We start from the raw sequence: 22,179 nt of genomic DNA on the forward strand, positions 1-22,179 counted from the left end.
TTTGATGTTTTGTATGGGTCATTATCCATATTGTTTATGCCCACCGAGAGAACCACTATGCATGCTGGTGTCTAAATGAACCTCTGTTTTCTCCAGGACCTTTTTGAAATGGTAAAATGTTGCTCCAGGGTAACTCTCCACTTGTATGGGTTATGGGTTATGAAATGGAGGGATTCTATTAACATTTGAGTCTCCCAAGACTAGTATTGGTTTATTTCCCTTAAAATTCCAATCTGCCACCTTGCCATTTGGTGTAATACTTAAAGGCCCGTAGATGTCCTCCTAGGATCATAAATTAAACTGAGGTAAGCTCCAAGTTGCCTCTTTTTCTGGGTGGCAGTGCAGAAGTCGATGTGGTGAGAGATTCATTCAACCATAGTGTTGTTAAATATGAACATAAACGCCATATTGTGCATTTAAATGGTTTCATTGTTTTGTTAAAGGAAAGGAAAAACCTAAAAGAGGAAGTGCCAAACTAAAACCAAACAAACCATAAATATATAGAGTAGAAATAAATTATGAATAAAACCATGTTCTTCTCCATCCATTTTCCTGTCTGTTAAAACCCATTTTCTAATACAGGCCATTTGGTGTTATTGTCTGTAGGTTCTGGATCCACTCCCGTGCTGCCCACAGGTCCAGAGGCCCACAGGTCCAGCCTATATGTGACTGTAACCCTGATATGGTAAGGTGAGTGATGGGGTGCTCCTGGAAGTGGGTTATGAGTAAATTGTAGGTTGATGTGGGCACTTGGCCAATGCAAGTTCAAAACAGACAGTGTGACCCAATTAAAGGCACTTCCGGTTGGCACAGGAAGCTATACGTAAACACATATCTTGCTTGGGGTATTCTCTTACAGAATCCTGAGTTTAAAGTCTTTATGTTAAAAATTGACTGATCTAGACAGGGTTGAATGCAGTCATTTTCACATTTGCAGGTTATGTACATCAAAATACCTTTTGGGTGAATTTAACCACTTCCGGATGCTCCAGGATGCTTAGATTCGACACAGGTAGACCTCATAGTGGTCTGATGGACTGTCATAGAAGACAGGTTCATAAGGCATTCATAACCCACATAGGCTTCAGGTTGAATTTAGAGGTGCAGGCAATGTATTCCTATGGGGAGAGAAGTCAATGCAAACTGTTTGAAGTAAACACCTTCTTTTAACTGCTAAGGGTTAATGCCACACGGCCAAGGTTAGGCTTGCACGGATCGGGAGGACCTCAGGAACGTACCTGAGGTCGAATTGTGCTTCTCACCCTAGCAGTTCTCTCACTGTCACCCAAAACAAATGACATTTTGGGCCTACTTTTCTCATGGTCGCTGCGCTCAGACCGAGCGAGCTACGGGATATCTCGTTGAACTCTGCACGGCCTAGAGATTATGTTTATGCCCTTGCCTGCTCTCTGTGTCTTTCAGCACCACACCTTTTCACTCCATCCTTGCTGTGTGTGTGTGTGTGTGTGAGAGCTTTTCTTTGACATCTGCTGGCGGAAATTACTGATTTACAGTTTAGGAGGGTTACCTAGTCACACATGTGAAGTTTTGGAAAGATGTGACTTTTTTAACCCTTCAAAACAGACAGAGCTCCGAGGCTTTCAAGAACCAAAAGACTGGAAACCATTTTTTTTATATAGAGAGAGGAGACAGCAATGTTTTAATGAGGAAATACGCTTTTTTTTTATTCAAAGGCTGTCATGAGGACTCGTGTGATACAAAAAAAGTTACTGTGTAACCTGGGTTGCAATTCATTTCGCTTCAACATTGCGTGACGGTTTGTACTGAATTACACGATTCCTCAGCCTTTGACAGACGTTTGCTCCCGTTTGGTGGATGTGACCTGATCAATGTGTGTGACAATCTAAAATTGCAAACCATAACCCATATATACAACTCTCCTTCAGTGGCCTCCAACTGCTCTTAAATACAAGTAAAACTAAATGCATGCTCTTCAACCGATTGCTGCCTGTACCTGCCCGCCCGTCCAGCATCACTACTCTGGACGGTTCTGACTTAGAATATGTGGACAACTACAAATACCTAGGTGTCTGGTTAGACTAAACTCTCCTTCCAGACTCGCATAAAACATCTCCAATCCAAAGTTAAATCTAGATTTGGCTTCCTATTTTGCAACAGCATCCTTCGCTCATGCTGCCAGACATACCCTCGTAAGTCTGACTATCCTACCGATCCTTGACTTCGGCGGTGTCACAAAATAGCCTGCAACACTCTACTCAGCAAATTGGATTCGGCCTATCACAGTGCCATCCGTTTTGTCACCAAAGCCCCATATAATAACCACCACTGAGACCTGTACGCTCTCGTTGGCTGGCCCTCGCTTCATACTCGTCGCCAAACCCACTGGTTCCAGGTCATCTACAAGACCCTGCTAGGTAAAGTCCCGTTTTATCTCTGCTCGCTGGTCACCATAGCTGCACCCACCAGTAGCACCCACCAGTGGCCTATTTATTGCCTTTACCTCCCTTCTCACCTCATTTGCTCACATTGTATATAGACTTATATTTCTACTGTATTATTGACTGTATGTTTGTTTTACTCCATGTATAACTCTGTTATGTGTCGAACTGCTTTGCTTTATCTTGCCCAGGTCGCAGTTGTAAATGAGAACTTGTTCTCAACTTGCCTACCTGGTTAAATAAAGGTGAAATTAAATACAAATATATCACTGCCCTTTGGGCCAGCATAATCACAATGGGTTCCAATCGGTCGTTCAATAAAATACGTTTGCAACCCTGTTACCTGCTATCCATTTGAAATCACAAAAATAAGTCAAACATTTAGCTTGCTCTACATATAAAAGCCTAAGCTACCATTTATATATATTTTTTTACACTGGAATGGGTAGTTCATGTTTTTCTTTTTATTAATAAAGATTAGACCATTTCAAAACATACAAGTATGGCAATGATAACAATATGAATGGCTGCAAACATTCAGTCTTATAACTGTATCAATAGCCTCAGGAGGAATATTTAGTATTCTACATTACCAAAAGTATGTGGACACCTGCTTGTCAAACATCTCATTCCAAAGTCATGGACATTAATATGGAGTTGGTCCACCCTTCGCTGCTATAACAGCCACCACTCTTCTGGCAAGGATTTCCATTAGATGTTGGAACATTGCTGCGGAGACTTTCTTCCATTCAGCCACGAGCATTAGTGAGGCCTTGTGCCTGGTGGCATTGTCATGCTAAAACAGGAAAGGGCCTTCCCCAAACTGTTGCTACAAAGTTGGAAGCACAGAATCGTCTAAAGAAACCAATGAAATACAGCACCAGACCTCTATTCCTCCTCCATGAACGGTGCAGGTAGCGTTCTCCTTGCATCCACTAAACCCAGATTTGTCTACTCCAGAGTCCAATGGTGGCAAGCTTTACACCACGCCAGCCGACGCTTGGCATTGCGAACGGTGATCTTAGGCTTGTGTATGGCTGCTCGGCCATGGAAACCCATTTCATAAAGCTCCCGACGAACAGTTCTTGTGCTGATGTTGCTTCCAAAGGCAGTTTGGAACTCGGTAGAGTGGATTTCTTTTTTTACATGCTTCAGCACTCGGCGGTCCCGTTCTGTGAGTTTGTGTGGCCTACCACTTTGCGGCTGAGACGTTGTTGATCCTAGACATTGCCACTTCACAATAACATCACTTACAGTTGACCGGGGCAGCTCTAGCAGGGTAGAAATTTGACGAACCGACTCTCTGGAAAGGTGGCATCCTATGACGGTGCCACTTTGAAAGTCACTGAGCTCTTCTTTAAGGCCATTCTACTGCCAATGTTTGTCTATGGAGATTGCATGGCGGTGTGCTCGATTTTATACACCTGTCAGCAATGGGTGTGGCTGAAATAGCCAAATCCACTAATTTGAAGGGGTGTCCACATACACTATATATATAAAAGTATCTTTAATATCCTCATCTCCAGTTAATAGGCACATATTCAGACAAGTATGACATCCCTGGCTGCAAAAAATAATTATTTATACATTATTCCATTCAAGATTTAACTGGCATTGATTGGCTGCAAGGCTCAATTCAATGAAATAATACTGTGAATCATCCTCAGAGAATAAATCAAGAAATGTCAGAAGAATGACACTTGTGCAAATTATGAATGTGCTGCATGCTTTTTTTGCAAAGCTTTGTTTCAATTGCTTCTTCAATCCAGTCCGATCTGTAGATTTTGGTACATTTCCAAATAAACACTGATAGGATAAACCTTCTTCGATGCTGATGAGCACTGCCTCTGACTGATGGTTCCTTTGAACAAATCATATTCTAACATAAAAAGGTCCCTTTTTTTAGTCACTGTACAACGTTAAACCAAGCTTGACATTTTTACACAAATTAAACAATATGGCTATAGAGAGAACAGGTTATAGTAGCGATTTAAAAAAAACAACACTTGTCCATTGATTGCTTGACCTCACAGGCAAGAACATTGCCTTGACTTGCTAATGATAGGTTATGCAAGTTTCCCCAGCTTCAAAGATGTTCCATTAGCCTTTTTGTGTTGACACAGGTAGTGCCATTCTCAGTCTCTTGAAATGTTTAAGTTGACACTTCACATTTACTAACATCCATTTTTGTACATTCATAGGTGTCTTTAGCTGAGCTGTGAAATGTAACAAGATTGTGTAAACTGGTTTTAATCATGTTAGTAACGACGTGTACCGCAGTTCTTGTATTTATATTTAAAAATAAAAAATGCGAGGAGTTCTGATTTAGAGTACCCAAGATGGCCGCCTAACGAAAAGCCATTCAATTTTCAGTATTGCTCTGGGTCTTGTAGGCCTGCTTGCGGAGGTGATTCTCGATCTCCTCGCGGAACACCAGCATGCCCAGGTGGGAATGAGAAGCCTCGTTCATGGCTTTGGACTGGATGCACATGCGATACTGTTCTGGAGTCAGCTCGTCTGCACACTGCTTCTCGTGCCACAGGTGGAAGAGGCCAGATACCGGCGTACGCGTCACAATCAGGTCGCTCCGCAGGTACTTCCTGTACAAGTGGACATCTTCCACACCCCAACCTTTCACTTCCAGGTCAAAACCTCCTAGAAAATACAATTGAGGGGTAAAATATAAATTGTCACAGTAAAAATATGTAGCAAGCACACATAATACTTATCAGTCAACACTGCTTACCTATATTGAGGAAGTCCGAGCGGTACTGACATGTCATTCCAAAGCCAAAATCTCTCCAGAATCCAGCATCTTTCTTGTGAATCTATACGGAAAGTACACTTGTCATTGGCGAGTTGACTAATGTCAACATTAAGTAACAATTAAATAAAAAAAATATATAGACAGTACCAGTCAAAGGTTTGCACACACCTACTCATTCCAGAGTTTCTTTATTTGTTAAATTTTCTACATTATTGAATACTAGTGAAGACAAAAACTATGAAATATCATGTAGTAACTAAAAGTGTTAAACAAATGACAGCTTTGCATACTCTTGGCATTCTCTCAACCAGCTTCATGAGGTAGTCACCTGGAATGCTTTTCCAACAGTCTTAAAGGAGCTCCCACATATGCTGAACACTTGTTGGCTGCTTTTCCTTCACTCTGTGGTCCAACTCATCCAAATCCATCTCAATTGGGTTGAAGTCGGGTGATTGTGGAGGCCAGGTCATCTGATGCAGCACTCCATCACTCTCCTTCTTGGTCAAATAGCCCTTACACAGCTTGGAGGTGTGTTTTGGGTCATAGTCCTGTTGAAACACAAATGCTAGTCCCACTAAGCGCAAATCAGATGGGATGGCGTATCGCTGCAAAATGCTGTGGTAGTCATGTTGGTTAAGTGTGCATTGAATTCTAAATAAATCCCAGACAGTGTCACCAGCAAAGCACCATCACACCACCTCCTCCATGCTTCACGTTGGGAACTACACATGCAGAGACCATCCATTCACCTATTCTGTGTCTCACAAAGACACGGTGGTTGGAACCAAAAATCAAAAATTGGACACATCACACCAAAGGACAGATATCCACCGGTCTAATGTCCATTGGTTGTGTTTCTTGGCCCAAGCAAGTATCTTCTTCTTATTGGTATCCTTTAGTAGTGCTTTCTTTGCAGCAGTTCGACCATGAAGGCTTGATACACACAGTCTCCTGTGAACAGTTGATGTTGAGATGTGTCTGTTACTTGAACTCCGTGAAGCATTTATTTGGGCTGCAATCTGAGGTGCAGTTCATTTCAGATTTCTGAGGCTGGTAACTCTAATGAACTTATCCTCTACTGCAGAGGTAACTCTGGGTCTTCCTTTCCTGTGGCGGTCCTCATGAAAGCCAGTTTCATCATAGCGCTGGATGGTTTTTGTAACTGCACTTGAAGAACCTTTCAAAGTTCTTGAAATTTTCCATATTGACTGACCTTCATGTCTTAAAGTAATTATGGACTGTTGTTTCTCTTTGCTTATTTGAGCTGTTCTTGCCATAATATGGACTTGGTCTTTTACCAAATAGGGCTACTTCTGTAAACCACCACTACCTTGTAACAAAACAAATGATTGGCTCAAACGCATTAAGGAAATACATTCCAGATACAAACTTTTAACAAGGTACACCTGTTAATTGAAAAACATTCCATGTGACTACCTCATGAATCTGGTTGAGAGAATGCAAACTGTGTGAAAAGCTGTCATCAATGCAAAGTGTGGCTGCTTTGAGGATACAGTGAGGGGGGGGGGGGAGTATTTGATCCCCTGCTGATTTTGTACGTTTGCCCACTGACAAAGAAATGATCAGTCTATAATTTTAATGGTAGGTTTATTTGAACAGTGAGAGACAGAATAACAACAAAACAATCCAGAAAAACACGTCAAAAATGTTATAAATTGATTTGCATTTTAATGAGGGAAATAAGTACACTGCTCAAAAAAATAAAGGGAACACTTAAACAACACAATGTAACTCCAAGTCAATCACACTTCTGTGAAATCAAACTGTCCACTTAGGAAGCAACACTGATTGACAATAAATTTCACATGCTGTTGTGCAAATGGAATAGACAACAGGTTGAAATTATAGGCAATTAGCTAAAGGAGTGGTTTTGCAGGTGGTGACCACAGACCCCTTCTCAGTTCCTATGCTTCCTGGCTGATGTTTTGGTCACTTTTGAATGCTGGCGGTGCTTTCACTCTAGTGGTAGCATGAGACGGAGTCTACAACCCACACAAGTGGCTCAGGTAGTGCAGCTCATCCAGGATGGCACATCAATGCGAGCTGTGGCAAGAAGGTTTGCTGTATCTGTCAGCGTAGTGTCCAGAGCATGGAGGTGCTACCAGGAGACAGGCCAGTACATCAGAAGACGTGGAGGAGGCCGTAGGAGGGCAACAAACCAGCAGAAGGACCGCTACCTCCGCCTTTGTGCAAGGAGGAGCACTGCCAGAGCCCTGCAAAATGACCTCCAGCAGGCCACAAAATGTGCATATGTCTGCTCAAACGGTCAGAAACAGACTCTATGAGGGTGGTATGAAGGCCCGACGTCCCCAGGTGGGGGTTGTGCTTACAGCCCAACACCGTGCAGGACGTTTGGCATTTGCCAGAGAACACTCAAGATTGGCAAATTCGCCACTGGCGTCCTGTGCTCTTCACAGATGAAAGCAGGTTCACACTGAGCACATGTGACAGAGTCTGGAGACGCCGTGGAGAACGTTCTGCTGCCTGCAACATCCTCCAGCATGACCGGTTTGGCGGTGGGTCAGTCATGGTGTGGGGTGGCATTTCTTTGGGGGGGCCGCACAGCCCTCCATGTGCTCGCCAGATGTAGCCTGACTGCCATTAGGTACCGAGATGAGATCCTCAGACCCCTTGTGAGACCATATGCTGGTGCGGTTGGCCCTGGGTTCCTCCTAATGCAAGACAATGCTAGACCTCATGTGGCTGGAGTGTGTCAGCAGTTCCTGCAAGAGGAAGGCATTGATGCTATGGACTGGCCCGCCCGTTCCCCAGACCTGAATCCAATTGAGCACATCTGGGACATCATGTCTCGCTCCATCCACCAACGCCACGTTGCACCACAGACTGTCCAGGAGTTGGCGGATGCTTTAGTCCAGGTCTAGGACGAGATCCCTCAGGAGACCATCCGCCACCTCATCAGGAGCATGCCCAGGCGTTGTAGGGAGGTCATACAGGCACGTGGAGGCCACACACACTACTGAGCCTCATTTTGACTTGTTTTAAGGACATTACATCAAAGTTGGATCAGCCTGTAGTGTGGTTTTCCACTTTAATTTTGAGTGTGACTCCAAATCCAGACCTCCATGGGTTGATACATTTTATTTCCATTGATCATTTGTGTGTGATTTTGTTGTCAGCACATTCAACTATGTAAAGAAAAAAGTATTTAATAAGAATATTTCATTCATTCAGATCTAGGATGTGTTATTTTAGTGTTCCCTTTATTTTTTTGAGCAGTGTATTTGACCCCTCTGTAAAACATGACTTAGTACTTGGTGGCAAAACCCTTGTTGGCAATCACAGAGGTTTCTTGTAGTTGGCCACCAGGTTTGCACACATCTCAGGAGGGATTTTGTCCCGCTCCTCTTTGCAGATCTTCTCCAAGTCATTAAGGTTTCGAGACTGACGTTTGGCAACTCGAACCTTCAACTCCCTCCACAGATTTTCTATGGGATTAAGGTCTGGAGACTGGCTAAGCCACTCCAGGACCTTAATGTGCTTCTTCTTGAGCCACTTTGTTGCCTTGGCTGTGTGTTTGGGGTCATTGTCATGCTGGAATAGCGATCCACGACCCATTTTCAATGCCTTGGCTGAGGGAAGGAGGTTCTCACCCAAGATTTGATGGTACATGGCCCCGTCCATCGTCCCTTTGATGCTGCTAAGTTGTCCTGTCCCACCCCCAAAAACACCCCCAAAGCATAATGTTTCCACCTCCATGTTTGACGGTGGGGATGGTGTTCTTGGGGTAATAGGCAGCATTCCTCCTCCTCCAAACACGACGAGTTGAGTTGATGCCAAAGAGCTCCATTTTGGTCTCATCCGACCACAACACTTTCACCCAGTTGTCCTCTGAATCATTCAGATGTTCATTGGCAAACTTCAGAAGGGCATGTTAATGTGCTTTCTTGAGCAGGGGGACCTTGCGGGCGCTGCAGGATTTCCGTCCTTCACAGCGTAGTGTGTTACCAATTGTTTTCTTGGTGACTATGGTCCCAGCTGCCTTGAGATCATTGACAAGATCCTCCCGTGTAGTTCTGGGCTGATTCCTCACTGTTCTCATGATCATAGCAACACCACGAGGTGAGATCTTGCATGGAGCCCCAGGCCGAGGGAGATTGACAGTTCTTTTGCATTTCTTCCATTTGTGAATAATCGCACCAACTGTTGTCACCTTCTCACCAAGCTGCTTGGCGATGGTCTTGTAGCCCATTCCAGCCTTGTGTAGGTCTACAATCTTGTCCCTGACATCATGGTGGAGAGTTTGGAATCTGATTGATTGTATAAAAGACACCTGTCCACAGAAGCAAACTGAGATTAGGAGCACTCCCTTTAAGAGTGTGCTCCTAATCTCAGCTCGTTAACTGTATAAAAGACACCTGGGAGACAGAAATATTTCTGATTGAGAGGGTGTCAGGTCAGGTCGCAATTGTAAATGAGAACTTGTTCTCAACTTGCCTACCTGGTTAAATAAAGGTAAAAAAAATTTTTTTTTAAATAAAATAAAATACTTATTTCCCTCATTAAAATGCAAATCAATATATAACATTTTTGACATGTGCTTTTCTGGATTTCTTTGTTATTCTGTCTCTCACTGTTCAAATAAACCTACCATTAAAATTATAGACTGATCATTTCTTTGTCAGTGGGCAAACATACAAAATCAGCAGGGGATCAAATACTTTTTCCCTCACTGTAAACAAATCAAAACATATTTTATGAGTAACACTTTTTTGGTTACTACATGATTCCATATGTGTTATTTAATAGTTTTGATGTCTTCACTATTATTCTATAATGTAGAAAATAATGAAAATATGTAGGTGTCCAAACTTTTGACTGGTATTGTGTGTGTGTAAGTTTGGGGCCACTTACAAATGTCCTTGTTTTGAAAGAAAAGCACATTTTCTGTCCATTTAAATAACATAAAATTGATCAGAAATACAGTGTAGATGTTGCTAATGTTGTAAATTACTTTTGTAGCTGGAAAAAGCTGATTTGTTATGGAATATCTACATAGGCGTACAGAGGCTCATTATCAGCAACTATCACTCCTGTGTTCCAATGGCACGTTGTGTTAGCTAATCCAAGTTTATAATTTTAAAAGGCTAATCGATCATTAGAAAACCCTTTTGCAATTATGTTAGCACAGCTGAAAACTGTTGCACTGATTAAAAAGAAGCAATAAAACTGTCTTTTAGACTAGTTGAGTATGTGGAGCGTAAGCATTTGTGCTTTTGATTACAGCTCAAAATGGTTATAAACAAAGACTTTCTTCTGAAAGTCTATTCTTGTTCTGAGAAATGAATGCTATTTCATGAACGCTATTCCAAAAGCCAATACTTTGCAGAGCCACCTTTTGCAGCAATTACAGCTGCAAATCTCTTGGGGTCTGTCTCTATAAGCTTGGCACATCTAGCCACAGGGATTTTTTCCCGCTCTGCTGGAAGCAATTTCCAAACGCCTGAGGGTACCACGTTCGTCTGTACAAACAATAGTGTGCCATTATAAACACCATGGGACCACGCAGCTGTCATACCACTCAGAAAGGAGACGCGTCTCCTAGAGATGAATGTACTTTGGTGCGAAAATTGAAAATCAATCCCAGAACAGCAAAGGACCTTGTTAAAATGCTGGACGAAACAGGTACAAAAGTATCTATATCCACAGTAAAACTAGTCCTACAGTGCCTTCCGAAAGTATTCGGCCCCCTTGAACTTTGCGACCTTTTGCCACATTTCAGGCTTCAAACATAAAGATATAAAACTGTATTTTTTTGTGAAGAATCAACAACAAGTGGGACACAATCATGAAGTGGAACGACATTTATTGAATATTTCAAACTTTAACAAATCAAAAACTGAAAAATTGGGCGTGCAAAATTATTCAGCCCCCTTAAGTTAATACTTTGTAGCGCCACCTTTTGCTGCGATTACAGCTGTAAGTCGCTTGGGGTATGTCTCTATCAGTTTTGCACATCGAGAGACTGAAATGTTTTCCCATTCCTCCTTGCAAAACAGCTCGAGCTCAGTGAGGTTGGATGGAGAGCATTTGTGAACAGCAGTTTTCAGTTCTTTCCACAGATTCTCGATTGGATTCAGGTCTGGACTTTGACTTGGCCATTCTAACACCTGGATATGTTTATTTTTTAACCATTCCATTGTAGATTTTGCTTTATGTTTTGGATCATTGTCTTGTTGGAAGACAAATCTCCGTCCCAGTCTCAGGTCTTTTGCAGACTCCATCAGGTTTTCATCCAGAATGGTCCTGTATTTGGCTCCATCCATCTTCCCATCAATTTTAACCATCTTCCCTGTCCCTGCTGAAGAAAAGCAGGCCCAAACCATGATGCTGCCACCACCATGTTTGACAGTGGGGATGGTGTGTTCAGCTGTGTTGCTTTTACGCCAAACATAACGTTTTGCATTGTTGCCAAAAAGTTCAATTTTGGTTTCATCTGACCAGAGCACCTTCTTCCACATGTTTGGTGTGTCTCCCAGGTGGCTTGTGGCAAACTTTAAACAACACTTTTTATGGATATCTTTAAGAAATGGCTTTCTTCTTGCCACTCTTCCATAAAAGGCCAGATTTGTGCAATATACGACTGATTGTTGTCCTATGAACAGAGTCTCCCACCTCAGCTGTATATCTCTGCAGTTCATCCAGAGTGATCATGGGCCTCTTGGCTGCATCTCTGATCAGTCTTCTCCTTGTATGAGCTGAAAGTTTAGAGGGACGGCCAGGTCTTGGTAGATTTGCAGTGGTCTGATACTCCTTCCATTTCAATATTATCGCTTGCACAGTGCTCCTTGGGATGTTTAAAGCTTGGGAAATCTTTTTGTATCCAAATCCGGCTTTAAACTTCTTCACAACAGTATCTTGGACCTGCCTGGTGTGTTCCTTGTTCTTCATGATGCTCTCTGCGCTTTTAACGGACCTCTGAGACTATCACAGTGCAGGTGCATTTATACGGAGACTTGATTACACACAGGTGGATTGTATTTATCATCATTAGTCATTTAGGTCAACATTGGATCATTCAGAGATCCTCACTGAACTTCTGGAGAGAGTTTGCTGCACTGAAAGTAAAGGGGCTGAATAATTTTGCACGCCCAATTTTTCAGTTTTTGATTTGTTAAAAAAGTTTGAAATATCCAATAAATGTCGTTCCACTTCATGATTGTGTCCCACTTGTTGTTGATTCTTCACAAAAAAATACAGTTTTATATCTTTATGTTTGAAGCCTGAAATGTGGCAAATGGTCGCAAAGTTCAAGGGGGCCGAATACTTTCGCAAGGCACTGTATATCGACATAACCTGAAAGGCCGCTCAGCAAGGAAGATGCCGCTGCTCCAAAACGGTCATAAAAAAGCCAGACTACGGTTTGGAACTGCACATGGGGACAAAGATCGTACTTTTTGGAGAAATGTCCTCTGGTCTGATGAAACAAAAATAGAACTGTTTGGCCATAATGACCATCGTTATGTTTGGAGCAAAAAGGGGGAGGCTGAAGAACACCATCCCAACTGTGAAGCACGGGGGTGGCAGCATCATGTTGTGGGGGTGCTTTGCTGGAGGAGGGACTGGTGCATTTCACAAAATAGATGGCTCCATGAGGAAGGGAAATTATGTGGCTTAAGGACAACATAGTCAAGGTATTGGAGAGGCCATCACAAAGCCCTGACCTCAATCCTATAGAACATTTGTGGGGAGAACTGAAAAAGCATGTGTGAGCAAGGAGGCCTACAAACCTCACTCAATTACATCAGCTCTGACAGGAGGAATGGGACAAAATTCACCCAATTTATTGTGGGAGGCTTGTGGAAGGCTACCCGACACATTTGACCCAAGTGAAACAATTTAAAGGCAATGCTACCAAATACTAATTGAGTATGTAAACTTCTGACCCACTGGGAATGTGATGAAAGAAATAAAAGCTGAAATAAATCACTCTTCTATTATGCTGACATATAACATTTTTAAAATAAAGTGGTGATCCTAACTGACCACTCAGATTAAATGTCAGGAATTGAGAAAAACTGAGTTTAAATGTATTTGGCTAAAGTGTATGTAAACTTCCGACTTCAACTGTACATACATACACTATTTTTTCAGGTACTTACAAGTTGACTTTCAATGGGGGGAGCCAGCTCCAGATTTCCATAGACTATGGCAGGATTATACAAACTGAAAACCACCGGATAAAAGACTCTCTTGTCTACAAGAAAAGGAAAAAAAAGGGATGGGTTTTACATATAGTATATTTTGGTATAAATTACATCCAAAATACATATAGTACATGTTTAGAAAAAAGTCACAACACCTGCATTAAGTACTCATAATTAGAAATTAGGAAACATGGATGTGTAGGCTAATGTTTTGGTAGAAGGCACCTACTTGGAGCGGTGTGAAGACGGCAGGTGTTGAGATAGTCCAGTGTGAAGTAGATATCCACATCACAGAAGAACATCAATACGTCACCCTTCTTCCAGGTATGGGCACCGATGTCCAGACCCCTGCCTCTGGAAAACTCCTCGTCCACTGGGATAAGTGTGTAGTTGGAAAAGCTTGCCTCCCTAAAAACCAACAATACCATTTAAATAGAGGTGTTGTTTGAGCCCGAAACTCCCTTTTCTATAGAGCCAGGGGTAACATCAGTCAGTCACACTCAACCAAGCAACTCAAAACATTGGGTAGATTCCTTCCTTTGATGTCTTGACTAGAAAATAACATAACATATGGACAAGTGAGAAATGTACAGCAGTAAAATCACATAAATCCTTTCTTTCATATTAAAAGACAACAAACCTGGACATTTTTTCCAAGTAAGACGTCACCTCTTGTAAGCCCTCTTGTCCAAAGTAGACCACTGTAAGATGCACTCGCCTATCGTGTTCTATGCACACTTCCCTGCAAACAAAAAAAACTGTTACCACAATCTTCACAAATACTAGGCATAGGCTGCATATTGCCCTTTTCACGTGACTCACCACCACTAACCTGAAGTTATGTAGGAACTGTGAGAATGCCTCTGTTCTGCCTGCCAACGGCACAATGATATTAATGATGACTCCATTTGTTTCTACAGACGTGCTTCTGACTTTCATTAAAGGACCAAAAGGACGGAAAAGAGTGACATGGCGGAAGTTGTCGGAGTCCTCTTTTGCAAAGAAGAGCTCGTAGAGTGTGCCCTTGTCCCGTTCTGTTCTGTACAGCCCTGCCCACATAAAGGGGAAACATCAGTTTTGTCAAACATAGGGAACAAATATTGTTCAACTTTACAGGCTAGATTACATTTTTGCTTGCATGAAACAAGCAGATAGTAATCTGCATCAGGGGTTCCCATGCTGGCCCTCAGCCACTCCACATACACCGAGTATACAAAACACTAGGAACACCTTCCTAATTTTGAGTTGCATCCCCCTTTGCCCTCAGAACAGCCTCAATTTGTTGGGGGCATGGACACTACAAGGTGTCAAAAGCGTTCCATGGGGAGGCTGGCCCATGTTGACTCCAATGCTTCCCTTCACTGTGTGAAGTTGGTTGGATGTCCTTTGGTTGGTGGATCATTCTTGATACAAACGGGAAACAGTTGAGCTTGAAAATCCCAGCAGCGTTGAAGTTCTTGACACTCAAACTGGTGTGCCTGGCACCTACTACCATACCTTGTTCAAATGCACTTACATTTTTTGTCACCTGGATTCACCTGGTCAGTCTATCATTGAAAGAGCAGGTGTTCCTAATGTTTTGTACACTCAGTGTATGTGGCAGCACTAGCACATCTGATTTAATTAGTCATTCTATCATCAGATCCATAATTAAATCAGCCTTGCTGGTAGTGGAATAAATAATATGTGGAGTGGCTGGGGGGGCCCCGAGGATCAGGTTGAGAACCACTGTTATACATTACCCCAGTATAGCGCTCTTACCCTCAGTAAAGTGGCTCTCGGTGTAGGTCTGCCTCTGCATGGGCACATCATCCTCCTGGCCATCCTCCTCATCTGGGTTGTTTATGACGTCCAGGGCTGCCTCAATGACCTCCACCAGCTCATCCCTGCGGTCCTTCCGCACAGGCTTCTCCTCTGGGTGCCTGGTCAGCCCCATCTCCAGCTGATACACCTTACTAGAGGTGAAGCTCTCGAAGGGGACCAGGGCGTACTCGCTGGGCAGTCGTGCTCCCGTGTTCACCTCGGCTTTGTCGATCTGGGAGTGGAGGAATTCGAGAAGATCCCCAGGCTCCTGGTCCTTGGTTTCAACAAGCCCCTGGACCCCGGGACCTTCCTTTCTGTCCTGCAGGACCTTGAGTTTCTCACTCATCTCCTGGAGCTCCTGCTTGAGTTGGGCGATCTGCCGCTTGAGGCTGGCGGAGCGGCTGAGGTACCGCTCCTCCTGCTCTTGCAGCAGTGCCTGGTAGTACTCCTTTCCATGGGACTCCGCTCCCAGACCAGGCAGGACCAGGCTAACATCAGCTGGGGGAGTGCACTCCAGCAGGTAAGCAAAGAGGAGGAGGACCAGCAACAGGAAGAGCCCCAGGAGCATCCAGCGCATCCGGCCCTGCAGCGGCAAGCTTCGCCTGGGCATCACACTCGCATGCAGTCTATGGGTGACAAGTCTGCATTCCCCTTCAACGTCAGGGAAATCTACTTTAAGATGTACAGAATTAGGCCCAATGCATATTCTAGGATTGTTCAAAAGTTCCCTTTAATTAACAAGTTATATTAGCAACTCAAGTTGGATGTTTGTTCGAGTGCAGCTATAAAAAGCTATTTTGTTCATTCATGTCACATCATTCAGATAAAGTCAGGAACACCTTGTGTGTCTTGTTTGATGGGGAGTTACATTGTGAGTGGTATCCATTTTCATTCCTTCCATCAGTGTGTATTTAGAACCTTTAAAAGAAAATGCAAATCAGTAATCAATATGCTGACAACAAATCATGCAAGAAAAGAAATGCTGGTGAAATAAATGCAATGTTGACCTAGGTATGATTTCAAGAGGAACTTTAATTTCATGATATTTTACTAGGTTATACGAGGTAACTAGAATAGACTGTCCTCTGAACCACTTTCCCTCAATGTGATTTTTATTTAAGACTCGATCTCAGGGCTGTCATACAAAGCAGCAATGTCTACTACTATTCTGCTAGCAGGACTAACGATGACGTCACTTTCCTGTGGTAAACTTCAAAATAAAAGCCTGCATTTCAAAACTTTGCAAGGTGGAAAACTAATTCAAAAGATATTACATTTTAAACAATGACGATTTCTCTTGTGCTATTTAGCAAATGCATCTATTTTTTTTTTTACATGTCTATTTAAGACAACTATCTAAAAATACAGACTGCTATTTATTTTTTTATTTAACTAGGCAAGTCAGTTAAGAACAAATTCTTATTTACAATGACGGCCTACACAGGCCATACCCGGACGACACTGGGCCAATTGTGCACTGCCCTATGGGACTCCCAATCACGGCCAGTTGTGATACAGCCTGGATTCGAACCAGGGTGTCTGTAGTAGAGGTCGACCGATTAATTAGGGACGATTTCAAGTTTTCATAACAATTGGAAATCTGTATTTTTGGGCGCCGATTTGCCAAGTTTTTTTTTTTACACCTTTATTTAATTTTTATTTAACTAGGTAAGTCCGTTAAGAACACATTCTTATTTTCAATGACGGCCTAGGAACGGCCTTGTTCAGGGGCAGAATGACAGATTTTCACCTTGTCAGCTTGGGGGATCCAATCTTGCAAACTTACAGTTAACTAGTCCAACGCAATAACGACCTGCCTCTCTCTCGTTGCACTCCACAAAGATTACGCCTGTCACGCGAATGCAGTAAGCCAAGGTAAGTTGCAAGCTAGCATTAAATGTATCTTATAAAAAACAATCAATCATAATCACTAGTTAACTACACATGGTTGTTGATATTACTAGATATTATCTAGCGTGTCCTGCATTGCATATAATCTGACTGAGCATACAAGTATCTAAGTATCTGACTGAGCGGTGGTAGGCAGAAGCAGGCGCGTAAACATTCATTCAAACAGCACTTTCTTTGCATTTTGCCAGCAGCTCTTCGTTGTGCGTCAAGCATTGCGCTGTTTATGACTTCAAGCCCATTGACTCCCGAGAAGAGGCTGGTGTAACCGAAGTGAAATGGCTAGCTAGTTAGCACTCGCTAATAGCATTTCAAACGTCACTCGCTCTGAGCCTTGGAGTGGTTGTTCCCCTTGCTCTGCATGGGTAACACTACTTCGAGGGTGGCTGTTGTCGTTGTTCCTGGTTCGAGCCCAGGGAGGAGCAAGGAGAGGGACGGAAGCTATACTGTACACTGGCAATACTAAAGTGCCTATAAGAACATCCAATAGTCAAAGGTTAATGAAATACAAATGGTATAGAGGGAAATAGTCCTATAATTCCTATAATAACTACAACCTAAAACTTTTTACCTGGGAATATTGAAGACTCATGTTAAAAGGAACCACCAGCTTTCATATGTTCTCATGTTCTGAGCAAGGAACTGAAACGTTAGCTTTCTTACATAGCACATATTGCACTTTTACTTTCTTCTCCAACACTGTTTTTGCATTATTTAAACCAAATTGAACATGTTTCATTATTTACTTGAGGCTAAATTGATTTTATTGATGTATTATATTAAGTTAAAATAAGTGTTCATTCAGTATTGTTGTAATTGTCATTATTACAAATAATTTTTTGGGGGACCGATTAATCGGTATCGGCTTTTTTGGTCCTCCAATAATCGGTATCGGCGTTGAAAAATCATGATTGGTCGACCTCTAGTCTGTAGTGACGCCTCTAGCACCGAGATGCAGTGCCTTAGACCGCTGCGCCACTTGGGAGCCCAATTGTAATCGTTAATAAGGACTGGGGAGTTTTTCAGGATAAAAAAGAAAGAGGATGGGGTTAAGCACAGGCAAAATATTTGAGGCAAACCTGGTTCAGTCTGCTTTCCACTAGACACGGAGATTAATTCACCTTTCAGCAGGACGATAACCTAAAACACAAGGCCAAATCTACACTGGAGTTGTTTACCAAGAAGACACCGTGTGAATGTTGTGTGGCCGAGTTACAGTTTTGTCTTAAATCTGCTTGAAAATATATGGCAAGACCTGAAAATGGTTGTCTAGCAATGATCAACAACCAGCTTGAAGAATTTTGAAAGGAATGGAAAAATGTTGCACAATCCAGGTGTGGAAAGCTCTTAAGAGACTTACCCAGAAAGACTAAAAACTGTAATCGCTGCCAAAGTTGATTCTAACATGTATTGACTCTGGGTTGAATACCTATCTAAGATATATTAGTGTTTTATTTTTCATGATTTTGTTTCACAAGTGTTAGAATTTTTCCACGTTGACATTACAGAGTATTTTGTGTAGATCGCTGACAGAAAATTACAATTAATACAATTTTATAACAACAAAATGTGGAAAAAGTGAAGGGGTGTGAATACTTTATAGTGTCATTTCATGAGGGCACTAAATGATACAGAGTATTGCTGACCTTTTACTAGACTCATTCCATAGGCCACAACACAAATCACTGTATATTAAATACATATTGGCTTATAGTGAAAAATCTATTATTTGTGCCGATGTAAAAGAGGGGTTGGGTACTCAGTAGGGTTTGTACAATCTATATAAGGTGTAATTTCATGGGGCAGTGAATAATATGGAGTGTTGCTGGCCTTTTACTACACCCATTTGATAGACAAAGCAAATCACTGTGTTTGAACTATATATTGGCTTATATAAAAATACAAATAAAAAAATATATATTATTTGCGCTGATGTAAATGTGGTGTTGGGAGTACTCTTTTAGCTTACCCTATTCACTGACCGGTGTAATAAAATGCCATTCCATGCTACCGACTTCCATGCACACTTGCCATGGCCTAACTGAGGTGCCAAGTACTGATTATAAGTAGGTGATTAGTTGAGAAGCCAACTGCTTCAAAGACACAATGAAAACAATGATGGACTGGCATACCTCTTAACAACCTAGATTAACCTAATGCTGATGAGCCGGCTGCATCTTGGCTTTATACATTTAAATCAGCCCAAGGCCAGCCTTAACATGTGCCAAAAATTGCACCAGGACAATTGCTTGGCCTGACAAATAAATAGTTTGCCCCTAGGGCTTAGGTTCTGGATTGAAAGTCATAGGAATCTGTGTTGTTTTTTGCCTCCTCATAAAATATGTGCTCACTAAGAAATGCCTAAACTCATGGATCATACAGCCCATGTCTCTCAATTGTCATTCGTGAGAAAATACAAGTTACTATTACTTTGCCTTTGTCTTATTAGAAATCCTGTCTTATTTTAAGCAACAATCATAAGTAGAAACACTTGTTTCAGTAAAAAGCTGAGGGATGGTGCTGGAGAAATGTACCACTCAAATTCATAGACAGAGCTTATGGATGCAATGACTAACCATCCATGATATCAAAGTTATAGTTTTAACCATGTTTTGCGGCTACAGTTGAAGTCAGAAGTTTACATACACCTTAGCCAAATACATTTAAACTCAAATATTTTTAGTATCTCACATTGTTCTGGTAATTTTCACATAGAAATTTCATCGAGAGGAAGGATGTTTGACATGCTTTTTACATTTCTATCTCAATTTTTGAGAAGATGAAAGTGGACATTTTAGGCTCTTTTTAGACCAAAACACACCTCCTGAAAGACCCTATCTGTGAACTGTGTAAGATTTAGATTCATGGAATAAATCCAAACAGATTGTGATATGAAGTAATTCACTTGGAGAAGGTCTCACCACACCCAATGATGGTGAGGAATCACGTTTGGCGTGACAGGAACTACCAAAGCAATTAACATTCAAATAGAACATGCTAATGATCAGAATTGTTATTCAGGTTGGGGCATAGATCAAACAGGTCTATGCTGGTCCCCGAGTTAGGAACATGGCTACACTGCAACCAAAGATTTCGATAACTAACTCAAGATAGACCACAGCCTGTCTTTTCCAATGGGAACAAGTGAGTCATAGTGGACAGAACAAGGAATGATGTGGGCAGAGCCAAGCACGAGCTAGCGAGATTCTACTGGCCCGTTCGAACATACATTTGCATATTTCCGTTAGGGAATGCCTACTCTGTGAAGTGCGCTTGTGCAATAACTCAATTCGCCTTTGCGCTCCTTCTGAACAATGCTATTTTTTTTTTACTTTGGCAAAGAGTAAAGTCTACAAAACATTGTCCACTCTGTTCGTAACATAGTCTAGTTTTGGGAAAAGAGAACTTTGAGATCAAATGTTTAATTGATGAGAAAATTAGTATAATGTTGGCCATAATCCATCTGGTTCCATCTTTCCCCACTGCCGGCCACTGGGCTTCCTCTCACTACTATAGTTGGTAGTGAGTGGAAACCCGACGCTTCACCTTTATACATCCGGGGAAATATCGGTCTCATTGTTCTATCTGTTCTGCTGTAGCAGCACTCCGTATAATTCAGTGCCCCGTGAAATGACATCATATAACTCTACAGACCCTACTGAGTACTCCCAACCCACATTTACATCGGCACAAATAATAGTTTTTTCACTATAAGCCAATATGTATTTATTATACAGTGAATGGAGTGGGTGGAGTAAGGAGCCACCAGAACTCTGTATTAAACCAGTTGTCCTGCACAATATACCAATTTCAATTTTGTAGACTATTGAGTAATTCCAATTACATATTGTAACGACCCTAGGTTTATAAGCGCGGACATCGATTTGCGGCACAGTCGATAGCGCGCCGGACCTCGGGCTCGAAGGTCAAGGGTTCGAGACCTGCTCCCTGCCTGTTTCATTACAATATATTTGTATTTGATTAAAAGTGTATTTCTTGACATATAGCCTACTACACAATAGCTTTCAACACATCAGTATTGGTGTAAACTTTAAATAAATATTTTTATTAATATTAAAAGTACGTCAAATTATCCAGTGGTGGTTGCAATGCTATGAAAAACAGTTGTACCACACCGGAGTGACAAAAAAGATCTACCTTCCCAAAGTGTAGGATGTCTTTGTAGTGGGCCTATTATTTTGAAATAAAATTCCGCGATCCTGCTGCCAGTAGAACGTTAATGCAATGTATGCTTATGTAACTGCACCTCTAGGAAAATAGCTAGCTAAAAAGCTACACTACAACGTTAGCCGAGCCTATATGAGCTTGTGGCTAGATAGATAACAACCAAACTACAAAGGGAACCAGAGTTGGCTAGCTGGGAAGCTAGCTAACACCTAGATACGTGTAAACAACGGCTTGATTGGAGCTGGTAGTGTTGTTTAGCTAGTTAGCTAGCTATATATCAACAAATATTTGCGTCGAACAGTAAATCATATTTTTAGCAAATACTTACTCATATAGTCAGACCTCCTTTCAAGGAATAAAACGCAGTAACATCAAAAGGGATGCTAAACAACGCCACAGAGGAAAGTGGACTGATCGAAAAAAACTATACTTCCGGGCGGCCAAGGCGTTTCTGTAGCTACTTCAAAATAAAAGTTCATACATTTGCAGATAGCAATAGGCGAAATCTTCATAAAAAACTAAATGAAATTTTAAACAAGTGAAAGCCGTATGACACAGCCAGCAATTAATAAAAGACAACTCAAGTTAATCAATCAATTATTAAAGTTAATTAAAAGTATAATAAATGCAAGTGCATTTAAAGGGGCTGCAGGTAGCCTAGTGGTTAGAGAGTTGGACTAGTAACCGAAAGGTTGCTAGATTGAATCGCCGTGCGGACAAGGTACAAATCTTTTGTTCTGCCCCTGAACAAGGCAGTTCGCCCACTGTTCCTAGGCCGTCATTGTAGCCGTCATTGTAAATAAGAGTTTGTTCTTAACTAAAGGGGTGGCAGGTAGCCTTGTGGTTAGAGCGTTGGGCCAGTACCCTGAACAAACCCACTGTTCCTAGGCCATTGTAAATAATAATC

At 41.9% G+C, this 22,179-nt stretch overlaps 1 protein-coding gene across 3 annotated transcripts; it reads right to left on the reverse strand.

The window, feature by feature from the left end:
• Window positions 1-2,862: 2,862 nt before the first annotated feature.
• On the reverse strand, window positions 2,863-21,749 carry LOC110502269 (chondroitin sulfate N-acetylgalactosaminyltransferase 2). 3 transcript variants are annotated; one of them, XM_021580175.2, is made up of 9 exons: window positions 21,601-21,749; window positions 16,016-16,094; window positions 15,135-15,845; window positions 14,206-14,422; window positions 14,014-14,115; window positions 13,603-13,781; window positions 13,329-13,423; window positions 5,167-5,248; window positions 2,863-5,075 (listed from the first exon to the last, which is right to left on the reverse strand). In XM_021580175.2, the coding sequence occupies exons 3-9, from the start codon at window positions 15,784-15,786 to the stop codon at window positions 4,783-4,785; spliced, it is 1,620 nt and encodes a 539-aa protein (XP_021435850.1). In that variant the 5' UTR covers window positions 15,787-15,845; window positions 16,016-16,094; window positions 21,601-21,749; the 3' UTR covers window positions 2,863-4,782. The 3 variants fall into 3 exon arrangements, with proteins under 3 accessions (XP_021435850.1, XP_021435849.1, XP_036815974.1); XM_021580174.2 differs by having other exon boundaries at window positions 15,135-15,848; XM_036960079.1 differs by lacking the exon at window positions 21,601-21,749 and adding an exon at window positions 18,164-18,203 and having other exon boundaries at window positions 15,135-16,094.
• Between the last annotated feature and the right edge of the window lie 430 nt (window positions 21,750-22,179).

The sequence above is a fragment of the Oncorhynchus mykiss genome, chromosome 23, assembly GCF_013265735.2.
Source record: "Oncorhynchus mykiss isolate Arlee chromosome 23, USDA_OmykA_1.1, whole genome shotgun sequence".
NCBI classification, from domain to species: Eukaryota; Metazoa; Chordata; class Actinopteri; order Salmoniformes; family Salmonidae; genus Oncorhynchus; species Oncorhynchus mykiss.

What these genes read in the sequence shown, in the direction of transcription:
- LOC110502269 (XM_021580175.2), bottom strand. Translation starts at nt 15,786, where the DNA reads ATGCCCAGGCGAAGCTTGCCGCTGCAGGGCCGGATGCGCTGGATGCTC. An exon ending in CGAGAGCCACTTTACTGAGG is followed by an intron (nt 14,423 to 15,134) that starts GTAAGAGCGCTA and finishes TTATGTGGGCAG; the next exon opens with GGCTGTACAGAACAGAACGG. An exon ending in CAGTTCCTACATAACTTCAG is followed by an intron (nt 14,116 to 14,205) that starts GTTAGTGGTGGT and finishes TTTTGTTTGCAG; the next exon opens with GGAAGTGTGCATAGAACACG.